This window comes from Microtus pennsylvanicus, chromosome 5, assembly GCF_037038515.1.
Source record: "Microtus pennsylvanicus isolate mMicPen1 chromosome 5, mMicPen1.hap1, whole genome shotgun sequence".
Classification (NCBI taxonomy): Eukaryota; Metazoa; Chordata; class Mammalia; order Rodentia; family Cricetidae; genus Microtus; species Microtus pennsylvanicus.
In genome coordinates, this window is record NC_134583.1 from 81,577,032 (window position 1) to 81,589,452 (window position 12,421).

Genomic DNA, 12,421 nt, shown 5'->3' on the forward strand with positions numbered 1-12,421 from the left:
TTTTTTTCCTTTTCTCAATAAAAAAAAAATAAAATAAAAATGCTTGGATTATTTGTATATAATTGAATTTTGCTTGTTTTCTATTGGAAGTTTAGATTTTACACTTAGGTCTATAATCATATTTTAAAAAATTAAAAAGACTTAAAAATATATGTGCATATGCATGAATCTTTGTGTTTGTGTGTGTGTTTGCATATCAGTACATTGCTCACAGGGGCCAGAAGCTAGAATTAGAAGTGGTGGTGAGTCACCTGACACGGGTGCTGGGAACTGAAGTGGGTCCTGCTGAGCCATTTCTTCAATTTCCTTCCCTAGTCTAATCTTTTTTTTGAGATAGGGTCTTATGATATAACCCAGACTGGCCTGGAACTCACTATAATGCCCAAGCTGACCTTAAACTAATAGCCCTCCTCCTACCTCAGCCTCCCAAGTGCTGGGGTGAATACAGCTGCTGACTGTTTTGGGTGCTTTACTACAGAGATGCACCCCAACCCTGTGATCTATTTTAAGTTTGCTTCCACAGGTGATGTGAGGTATCAACGCCAATTTTTTTTGAAATCTGAGTGTTGATTTTTCCAGCATAATTTGTTGGAAAAAGAAGTTTTTTTCTGGGGCTGGAGAGATGGCTCAGCGGTTAAGAGCATTGCGTGCTCTTCCAAAGGACCTGAGTTCGATTCCCAGCAACCACATGGTGGCTCACAACCATCTGTAATGGGGTCTGGTGCCCTCTTCTAGCCTGTAGGCATATATGCAAACAGAATATTGTATCCATAATAAATAAATAAATAAATATTTAAAAAAAAAAGAAGTTTTTTTCTATGCCGAATGCCTTTGAACCTCTGTCTAAGCTAATTGGCTTTGTCACTGTGGTCTGTTTGTGCAGTCTCTGCATGATTGTGGTTCATTTGTCTTCCTTGAGACCTCACTGCCTGCCTGGGCCATCAGCTTCCCAAAACGTCTTAGAATGGTTGTAAAAGTCATCTGACTTTGTTGTTGCTTTTCAGGTTGTTTTCAGCATCCCAGGTCCTCTGCTTTCCATAAGATCTTTACGGGGAAGACTGAGGGGCCCCTGGCAGTGGCACCAGGATTTATCTCTACTGCATATAATGCCTTTTTGGGATTCTATGCTCTTTGGATGTATACCTTGATCAGCCTAGGTATAGTTGGGAGGGCCTTGAACCTTCCACAAAGCAATGTGCCTTACCCTTTCTGAGGATGGGATGGAGGTGGGGTGGAGTGTGTGTGGAGGGAATGGGAGGAGGGAAGGGAGTAGGAACTTGGATTGGTATTTCTTAAAAAATCTAAAAAAAAAATCTTTAGGGGGTTTCTGAGAGAAGTCTGATGAGGTTTTGATTGACATTGTGATTATGCCAGAGACTAAGGTAGTATCGTGATAATAAGAGACTTTGAATCATGAACATGACTTATTGCTCCGTTCCTGCAGGTCTTTTTTAAACTTTGCTGAGAAAGTTAAAGAATCACATGAAATTAAATTTAATAAAGAAATTGAAAATAAGTTATACACAAATTAATCTACGAAATAGGTTTCATTATAGTTTTTGAATGTCTTTTGTGAGATTTATGCTTAGCTACTCAATGATTTTGGTTCTACTTACAATATTTAAAAATTTCCTATTGCTTGTTGGTGATATGTGGACATATTTGGGCCTTGAGCATCTGCCTTGTATCCTGAACAGTCTGTTATCACTATGAGCTTATTTTAGATTCTGTTAGAGTGTCTGCATGGCTGATTATGTCAGCTGTGACAAGGGATTGTACCTCTTTATTTTCTATCAGAATTCCTTTCCTTGCCTTACTGGACTGTTGCATCCTTTGGTGTTGTGTTGAAGTGGTGGGGTACACAGCCATGCTTTGCTCGTGACTTTGGGTGAAAGTCTGGACTCGACTCTTAAGTGTGAAGTCAATTGGGCTTCCTATAGGAAGAACATCTCGTGAGGTCTTACTTTGCAGAGAGCTATTTTTTTTCTCCCAGGGACAGAGTTTACATTTTCTCTGTCTTTATGCATCTAATGAGACAATCAAAGCATTTGTCTTTTAAAATTTGCTGCTTTGATGAATTGTACTGATTATTTCCGAGATTTAACTTATTTTAAACTATGTGTCTATATGTGTAGGTATGTAGACAGAAGTTTCTGTCCTGCCTGGTCCTGCAGCTGTTCAATCCCAAAGAAAAACACAGAGGCTTATATTAATTATAAAAATATAAATTTATAATATAATTATAAATTATAATTATATTAGCTCAGGCTTTTTATTAACTAGCTCTTTTTTTTTTTTTGGTTTTTCGAGACAGGGTTTCTCTGTGGCTTTGGAGCCTGTCCTGGAACTAGCTCTGTAGACCAGGCTGGTCTCGAACTCACAGAGATCCGCCTACCTCTGCCTCCCGAGTGCTGGGATTAAAGGCGTGTGCCACCATCGCCCGGCCTTAACTAGCTCTTACAACTTAAATTGACCCATAATTTTTGTCTATGATTAGCCATGTGGGTTGGTACTTTTTCTCAGTAAGACATTCTCATCTTGTTTCCTCTGCATCTGGCTGGTGGCTGACTCTCTGCCTTTCCTCTTCCCAGAATTCTCCCAGTCTGGTTGCCCTGCCTATACTTCCTGCCTGGCTACTGGCCAATCAGCATTTTATTAAACCAATATGAGTGACAAGAACATTATCCCCCAGCATGGGTATGTGTGAATAAAGATGCCTTTGGAAGCCAAAAGAGGATGCTGATTCTGGAACCCCTAGAGCTTTTGCTATGGGCAATTGTGAGCCACCCCTTGTAGGTGAGGGGAGCTGAACTTTGGTCTTCTGCAAGAGCAGTGAGTACTCTTAACCAATGAGCCACCTCTCTAATCCCCAAGACATGATTCCTTTCTCCTCTCTCTGTCCCTCCCTCCCCTCCCTCCCTGCCTTTCATTTCTTTTCCTCCCCTCCCTCCCATTCTTTTTTTCTTTTCTTTTCTTTTCTTTTCTTCTCTCTCTCCTCCCTCCCCTCCCTTCTTGCCTTTCTTTTCTTTTCCTCCCCTCCCCTCCCTTCCTTTTTTCTTTTCTTCTTTCTCTCTGTCTCTGTTTCTCTCTCTCTCCTCCCTCCCTCCTCCCTTCAGTCCTTCCTTCTTTCTTTCCTTCCTTTTTTTTCTTTTTGAGACAGGAAGTCACAATTTAGCCAAAGCTGGCCTGGACTCACCAGGCAGAACTCACAGAGATCTGCCTGCCTCTTCCTCCTAAGTGCTGGAATCAAAGTATACAGCACCATGTATGTCTACTGATTGAGTTTTAAATGTTAATTCAACCTTGCATTCCCAGTGAAAACTTCACTTGGTCTGGATGTATTATGCTTTGTTTCTACCTATGGATTTTACAGACTAAAATTTACCCAGAAATCTATAGCTATGAAAAATATGGTTTATGTTTACTTTGCAATTCTGTTGCTTTCGAATCAAAGCAATGTCTCCTCAGGATGACTGGGGAAGCATTTAATTCAATTATCTCAAAAGATTGGTGTGTTATTATTTCTTGGGTGCTTTGTAGGATTAACCAGCAAAGCTGCCTCTCCTGAAGTATTTTCTTAGGAGTAAATGAATTTGCTTACAAATTTAAGAGATTTATATTTTATATTTGTGTCTTCAAGCAGTTTGCCTACTTAATCTAAGTTATCAGTTTATTGGCATAAGGTCCTTTATAATATTTCCTTAGAATCCCTCTAAAATTCATGGGGTCTGTGGTGATGTCACTATGACAACCTCATCCCTAGTCATTTGTTTATGATTTCACTTTTTTCCTGATCATCCTGGCTAGAGATTTATTGGTGTCCCTGACATTATCAATGAACATGTTATTTGTCCTAACTAATTTGGTATATTGCCATTTCTGTTTTATATTTAACTATTTTATGCTCCGTTAATACTTTATTTTTCTCATCAATTGTTTATTGTTAGATTTCTTAGAGTGGAGGCTATGCTCACTGGTTTAAGGCCTCTGCTTTCTATAGGTTGCATTCTATAAGTCTGTGGTGTTATGACTCTTCCTTTAGGCACTGCTTTTGCAACATCTCATTAAAATTTTTGAAAAGACTTAATGCTTTTTCCTTTATGTGTATGGTTGCTTTTGCCTGCCTGCATGTCTGCACCATGTGCATGCATTATCCTGCATTCTGCACCATTACCCATGGATGCCAGAAGAAAGAGGGCATCAGATCCCCTGGAATTGGAGTTACAGATGATTGTGACTGCCTTGTGTATGCTAGGAATTGAACCAGAGTCCTCTGGAAGAGCAGACAGTGGTCTTAACTGCTGAGCCTTCTCTCTAGCCTCACATCTCATAATATTTATTTATTTATTTATTTGGTTTTTCGAGACAGGGTTTCTCTGTGGCTTTGGAGCCTGTCCTGGAACTAGCTCTGTAGACCAGGCTGGTCTCGAACTCACAGAGATCCGCCTGTCTCTGCCTCCCGAGTGCTGGGATTAAAGGCGTGCGCCACCATCGCCCGGCTCATAATATTTATGTATTTATTTATTTTCACTTTCCTTGATTCTTTGTGGATTTCGCATCATGCATTCTGATCCCACTTATCTCTCCTGTCCCCTCACATCTGCCCTCTGCTTTTGCAACCTTCCCCCACAAATCAAAACCAAATTTAAAAAAAACCCCAAAACCGAACAAAACAACAAAACAAACAAAAAATGAAAGAATCTTGTCATGGAAACTGTAGTGTGGTCCATTGAGTCACACACAGTGTCCCCTTTAGTCCATTCATCTTACTTGCAAGTGTTCATTGCCAGGAGTCATCGATCTGACTTGAGGCCTCTGGTTTCTGCTACACCATGGGTAGTGAGCTCTCACTGGGGCTCCTCTTGGATACCCTGTTGATGTTCTGTGTCATGGAGATCCTGTTGTTTTTTAGATCCGTAGGCTCATCTTCTTCATGTGCTTCATTTCTAAAAACTGTAATCTCAAAATGTCCTAATTTCTCTTTTTACTTCTTCTTTCTTAAAAATGTATTGCTTCTGAATACTTGTAAAATTTTTAGAAAGAGTTAACACTCATTGATTTTTTTAAAAGTTTGATTCTATGGTGGTCAGAAAATACACCATGGACTACTTCTAATTATTTTATATTTGGGATTTATTCCACAGTTTAGAATATGAATTTATCTTGGTAAATGTCCCATGTACATCACAAAAGAATATGTAGCTATCATTAGGAGGGAAGATGAACAAGATCCAACTCCTATAGACCCTGCCAGCCAGACACCCTAGACATCTACCCTGCATGTGGCAAAAGGCTAGTTAAGTGACTTAATGTTCTAACTAGCGATCCTAAGTTTTCCTGGATCCTGGCTCTCTGCTTTTGGGGTTTATTTGGGTCAGGGTTTGGCTTTGCTAGGTTCTAGGGTGAAGAAGGAGCTGATTAGATGTGTCCAGGTAGCAACCCGGCTCCTCCATGCTCTAAGAAGCTTCCAGGATAATCAGCTACCCCTGCCATTCACCTCCATGCTCTAAGAAGATTCCAGGATAGCCAGCTATCATTCCCCAGTCCCTCTTCTCCTTCTATACCATGGGCTCCCACCACCCATTTCCCCATCCTCATCGGGCTCTACTTTCTGTTGGGCATAGCCATCCTGGAGAGCACATAAACAGAAAGGGTGCTGCCAGAGGAGCTCAGAAGCTCTGACAGTCTGGGAGACCTGATACTCACTGGAATCAGGCTGATTTATGGGTTACATCTTATCATGCCACCTGGAGACAAGTTGGTGGTAGGCGATCTAAAGGAAGGATCCTCAGGTATGGGTAACTAGGGGCAACAGAAGCAGATGGACCAGACTGATACCCAGTGAGTGCTGTATGCCCTGTGGGGAACCCAAGGGGAGAGCTGGGGTAACTGGTCTTGGTAAGAATTGTAGGGCTCATCCTATGAACAATCAGAGGCCCAATAGTACATGGTGGGTTACGTTGTGGGGATGACTAAGCTGCTGAGGAGCAGGACTTTCAACCCAGTGGTGGTTTGGGTTGAGAAGAAGGTGGCTGAGAAGAGGGTCTCTCAGAGGGGCCCAGCCTATGGAGTGTCATTGACTGAGAAAGACCAGGATCTGTGAGCACAAGGTAGGGGTTCAGTGTTCTGGAGATCAGTAATGGTTGGTGATCATCGTTTGAGGTTCTGTAGCTGAAGAATTGTAGGTCGGGACAGAGTCTGGTTCCAGAGTGGGTCTGGGTTATGATTGACAGGTTGTTTCCAGGAGCCCTTAGCTTCCCAGGGTCTGTCATGACCCTGTCCTTTCATCTTCAGTTGCTTCCTGAACCACCAGGGAATGAACTAGCATCGTCATCTCCCTAACCAGGGCTCCCTACCACCCCTTGCTGAGTTGACTCTTTTATTTTTTAAAATTGTTTTTATTGAGCTATATATTTTTTTCCTCTCCCCTTCCTTTCTACCCATCCCATGCTCCCCATGCTCCCAATTTACTCAAGAGTCTAATTCTTGAGCAATTCTTGTCTAATTCTTGGTGTATTATTACTATAACTTAATTCCATTTTCTTTTTATGTTGAGACAAGGTCTCATTGTGTAACCCTAATAGTCTGGAACTCACTTTGCAGCCCAGGCTGGTCTTGAACTCCCAGTGATCCACTTGCCTCTGCCTGCCGAGTGTTGGGATTAAAGGTGTCCATTACCAAGTCTGGCTCATACTTTTTAACGTTTTCTCCCTTTCAACAGTCAACCACTGACGCCTCTGCATCTTTCTCTCCAGTTCTGTCTTCCTTCAGCACTCTCTCCTTAGCTTATCTCTTGCTTCCTTTCCTCTCCTCTCCTCTCCTCTCCTCTCCTCTCCTCTCCTCTCCTCGCCTCGCCTCGCCTCGCCTCGCCTCGCCTCGCCTCGCCTCGCCTCGCCTCTCCTCTCCTCTCCTCTCCTCTCCTCTCCTCTCCTCTCCTCTCCTCTCCTCTCCTCTCCTCTCATCTCCTCTCCTCTCTTCCCCTTCCCTCCCTTCTCCTTACAAGTGTTTTTCTAGAATAAAAAGTTGACCATGTCCCTGCTCTGCATCTCAGAGTGTTTTGGTGACTCTGTATTCAGTGAGAGATTAGGTCAGCCCTAGGGAATCTAAAGACTTTGGTCAGTCTAAGCCCTTGGACTTGAGCCTGAACCTTGGGTCTGAGCCTGAGCCTTTTGCCTCTGAGATTGGCATTGTCCCCTCTTTGGGCCTGTAGGCTTCCATATTCAGTTGTACTGTTTCACAAATACCTGTCCATCCTCAAGAACACATGTCCCCACATGGTCCTGGCACCCAGAAGAGCCTGCTGAAGGCAGGCACCAGGCTCTGGCTTTCAGTGTTGGACTGGGCTGTAGGCTGCCTGATTCTCTGGTGTCTGTGGGGTTGGGCAACACATAGATAGGGCAGATACTGCATATACTTTATTATTAGTACAATGGTGAATCGGCAGGCTGGTTTCTACTATGCGTGTTTGGAAGGCAAGTTTACAGGTATTGGGAAGAGGGTGTGCTTGTCAGTTTTGATCTAGAGTCATTCATTTATCAGTCTGTAGGGCAAGACGCTTGTGCATGGATATGTAAGACAGGGCCCTGGCCTCCCTATTGCAAATACAGAGCTGGATCTTTCACTAGCCAGGTGGCGACCAGCAATAGACCTTGGGTTAGCATATGCATAGAGCTCCTAATTTGCCTGGCTTTGATCCCCCTTCCTCTTCTCTTGTTCAAATTTCCCTTATAGACAAGTGACACCCCAGATCCTCAGGCCATGTATCACCTCCAGAACTACCAAGACCACCTCCCCAGGATGTGGAAGACTCTGTTGTCATATACCTACACTCTATGTGTCTGTGACCCTGTGAGTCCCCTGCTCCAGGACTTGGCCATCTTTTAACATACCTGTTAGCTTAGCGCAGTACCTAGGTCTCAACGGAAGCTTTGATATGTCTGTGTGCTTTATAATGGTCTTGAGAGTGATACACAGGGCTTTTACACTTCTGTAGTACAGGTTTCCGTGGCCTTGCAAATGCTGCTGGGAATCATTATCAGATAAAAACCCACAGAATGTCACACAGCTCCTGACCCACATACGACTGAGTTGAGGACTGGGGTAGGGCGGTATGAGTCCTCAGAACCCTTGGTCCCTTTAGAAACAAGGTAGCATTGGAAGGTACACTGCCTGGAGTCCTTTGCACATCTGGTGGGAATCTGGAGCAGTATGGCAGATGTGATCTGGGGTCCTCACTGCCCATCACCCTCAAGAGGAACAGACCAAGGTCTCCTCCAACAGAGACTGGGATGCTGGGATCCTTGGTCTGTAACTGTCATGGACACTAATGGCTGAACCCTGGCTGGAGTCAGGGTCTTCTGAAGACACCTGCCCTGTAGCAGGCAGCCCAGCTCTTTCAGGACAGAAGGTGCCTGTGGTCTGTTGGGTGGTGGGCTTCAGGAATGGTCTGAAGGTCAGGATACTGAGTTCAGATCTCTGTGAGAAGGTCCTTGCCCAACTCGTGCCTTTTGTCAGTGTCCAGAGGTGTGTATCCTGGGTCCCCTTCCTGCCTTCGTTTTCACTCTGTAGGTGACTGGTGGAGCTGGAGAGTGGCTAGCGCTCATCAGGCAGCTGACAGGCTGCCTCTGCTTAGCGGTATTCTCAGTCTCTCGGGGTCTACCTGCTTTATCTTCTTTCCTAAGCTGTTTGTTCCCCTCTCTTATTACCCTCTGCAACCTTGAGGCCTCTTCTTCTGGAAGACAAGCCTCCCAGCAGAAGCCACTGGTATTGGGTTATATATGTGGGCGTCAAGGCTGCTGTTGCTTGTTGCATCCCTTGTATGGGATGTAGAGCTAGAAGTTCTGTGTGTGCTGACTTCTTCCTCTGGAATCTGGTGCGTCATGGTCTGCTCTGATCTCCTCAGGTGACAGAGGCTGCAGCTATAGGTTGACCACGGTTGGTTGGTTGGAAAGAGCCCTCACACGAGGGCAGACTTCGCATGGGTCCAGGCAAGGGCTCCTGAGAGGGTCCTGGCCTGGGACCTGGGAGCCATGGTGTGGCAGCTGGCTGTGTAGACCTAAGCAGGATTCAGGGACTGATGGGAGGGCGTGCCAAACTGTCTGCTCATCCAACTCGGTTCTGGTGAGCTGGTTAGCAGGCTCATGTCTGGAGAAGCATGATTCCTCCTAGGAGGAGGCTCCCAGAGCCTGGGCTAGTCTCTGCAGCAGCTTGCGCAATGCCTGCTTGACCTCCTGGTTCCGCAGGCAGTAGATGACCGGGTTGATGAGGGGTGTGAGGACTGTGTAGACAACTGACACAAGCTTGTTGTAGTCAAAAGAGTAAATGGCCCGTGGCCGGGCATAGATGAAGAGGGAGGCCGAGTAGAAGATGACCACCACGGCCAGGTGCGAGGCGCAGGTGGAGAAGGCCTTCTGCCTGCCCCCGGCGGAGGACATGCGCAACACGGTGCTGAGGATGGCTGTGTAGGAGAAGACAGTTAACACCAGGGGCCCCAACAGGATGAGCAGTGCCAGGAGGAAGTCGACGAGCTCTGCCACGGACATGTCAGAGCAGGCGAGGTTCAGTAGCGGGGACACATCGCAGAAGAAGTGGTTCATGATGTTGGGGCCGCAGTAACCCAGGCGGGAAATGAAGAAGACCTTCCCTAGGGAGATGGTGAAGCCAGAGAACCAGGAACCACCAGCCAGGAGGCTGCAGAGACCAGGGCTCATGATGGCTGGGTAGCGAAGGGGGTTGCAGACGGCCACATAGCGGTCATAGGCCATGACCCCCAAGAGCGAGCACTCGGTGCAGGCCAGTGCCAAGAAGAAGTAGAGTTGTGCCATGCAGCCTGTGAAAGAGATGCGCTGGAACCTGGGTGAGAGCAGACTGAGCAGCATTTTGGGGACGGTGACGGAGATGTACCAAACCTCTAGGAAGGACAGGTTGCTGAGGAAGAGGTACATAGGTTTGTGCAGCGAGGGGCTGGCGTAGATTACTGTGATGATGACCAAGTTCTCTGTCACGGTCAGCATGTAAGCCAGCAGGAAGAGCCATAGAAGGCCGAGGTGGAGCCCCAGGGAGCCTGGAAATCCTACCAGGATGAACTCGGTCACATCTGAGCTGTTGTTTCTGGCAGACATGGTGACCACAATGCCACCTGAGGGAGCAGAGGGAGAAGAATGAGGTGTGGGAGAGGCCAGCAACCTCCTGAGCTGAGTTCCCTTGGGTACAGAAGAGACCTCATCCTCATATGCCACGGTCCCCCACCATTACTGCCTACAGCTTGGCTCACACAGGCTGTAGCAACCAGGCTTGCTTCTTAGGGCTGACAGTTCAGCTCAGCAAGTATCAGACAAACACCGTCCATCCTGGAGGGTATATCCCGGCACTGTGAGGCTGTCTCTCAGGCTTGGCTATAGGAAGAAGCAAATAACAATTGGGATGGTGGCCTTGGACACTTTCCAGCTCTAGGATGACTCTTCTGGGCTCAGGACACATCCCCTGAGTTAGGGAGAGGCTATGGCTGGAGCCACTTTAGGCCCAGGAATTAGTGAACAGAGGCCAGCAGTATCAGAAGGGACTGAGGCTGTTTTAGAGCAAGTGGCCGGACTTGAGGAAAGGTAACAGGAGAGAATCCCGGGGTCACCAGAAGGCATATGCGGTCAGTAGTAAGAGCAAGGCCTAGCCGGAGTGCTGGTGACTCAGCAAGGTTTACCCCGTGGGATTCAGCTCCGCCTTGCAGCACTGCTGGGCTCAGAGACCCTGCAGAGGGTGGAATTGCTAAAGACAGTCACATTGAAGATAGACATAGGCTTCCTTTTGTGCCTTGCTGAGGAGTGGGATCTCCCCTCTTAGCTGGCTCAGGGGCTTTCCAGGCTAGGCTAGGCCTCCTGAAACGTGGGTGCATTTAGTCACCATTTGCACTTACAGGCAAATCCATGTATTTGGGGCTGGGGAGACGGTTCCATGCAAAGTGCTTGTTGTTCAAGCATGAGATTCTGAGTCCGGATTCCCAGAACTCATGCAAAACTGGACACGATAGCATGTACCTGTGATCCCAGCGTCCTCACAGAGAGATGGAAGGCAGAGATAGGAGACTCCCTAGAAGCTCACAGAGCAGCTGGCCTGGCCTGTGCAGTAGTGAAAAAGAACCCTGACTAAACGAGGTGGAAGGAGAAGACTGGCATCTGAGGCTGTGCCCTGGTGTTTACATATGTGCCACAGCATGTATGTGCCTCTGTACTCACACACAGGAACACGCACACACACGGGTTAAAACACAAACACATAAATAAACCTATTCACTTGGAGTGGCTGGAAAAATTTCTGCTTGTTTCCATGGTTACTGTCCTGGCTGTCCTTGGTACATCCTCACTTGACTACACAGGGAAGTCCAGCTAGTTTGCTGAGCACACTGGCTCATTTCACAGAGAACACATCAGACCAGGTGTAGCCGAGGACCAACTGCCAGGCTTTTCTCCATATTCCTTTTGTCTCTAGGGTGCTGTTAAGAAACACAGCCGGTGACCAGCGCAGAATGCAGCCGCCACCTGCTCTGCAGTCCCCAGGTGTCCCAGGAAGATATTCTCAGACTAGGGACCAAGCTAAGCCTCAGGACAGAGCCCAGAGTAGAGAAGATGCTGCTGTTGGGGCCTCTGACACTAGTCAGCAAACAGATCCTCTCAGGGCAGCTACTCTGTCCTCCATCCCGTGGAACGGCCTTTGGAGTCAAAATGCATGGGCTCCTGGGAGGGTGGCTTCCTAGGTACCCTCCATACTGCTCTAAGAATTCAGAGCCTCTAACATATCTATTGGCGTGCAGTTTCTCTTCCAGAGACCACAGATGTAGCAGAATACTAGGACACGAGCTGGGCTCACATGTCACCCTTTTCTTGGGCTGTGACTTTGGACAGCACACCTACACACAAGCCCCATACTCTTCTGTCAATCAGGGCTATGGTGGAATCCTCACTGGGAGACCTGGAAAAGCCATAGTAGACACCTCCTGCTACAGCTGCTCACAGAATAGGTGGAAGGCACGCTCTAGGAATAGGGAATCCCATAGGTTATCTGCTCTGCTGGCTCCTTGGAGCAGGGAAGGTCAGGATGGTTGGTAGGTACCTGTCCTGAGCTGGCTGGATAGGACAAGTTCACTGCCAGTATGGGTACAAAGGGTACCATGTGATGGAAAGGCCTGGGTAGGTCTAAGCAGGGTCAGACCTGATCATCTGAGGTTTATGAATGTCAGGTACTGTGGTCTGGTTTGGTACAGAGATCCTTTGTTTGCATAGCTGGATCACTGATACTGCTATTTCTGACGGACCTGACTGGGAGCTGAGCTAGGAAAAGCCCAGGTCTTTCCCTGATGCAGCCCTGTGACCCACAACAACTGCTTTCTGCTGATATCTATTGCCCATCTGCTATGGGCATGGGCCAAATA

The 12,421-nt window shown here is 46.7% G+C and overlaps 1 protein-coding gene across 1 annotated transcript; it reads right to left on the bottom strand.

Annotated features, from left to right (window-relative positions):
- Window positions 1–9,164: 9,164 nt before the first annotated feature.
- LOC142850998 (olfactory receptor 226-like) lies at window positions 9,165–10,121 on the bottom strand. Its single transcript, XM_075974889.1, has one exon. The coding sequence runs from the start codon at window positions 10,119–10,121 to the stop codon at window positions 9,165–9,167; it is 957 nt and encodes a 318-aa protein (XP_075831004.1).
- Window positions 10,122–12,421: the final 2,300 nt, after the last annotated feature.

Excerpts from the sequence above, each read along its gene's own strand:
- LOC142850998 (XM_075974889.1), bottom strand. The coding sequence starts at position 10,121 with ATGTCTGCCAGAAACAACAGCTCAGATGTGACCGAGTTCATCCTGGTA.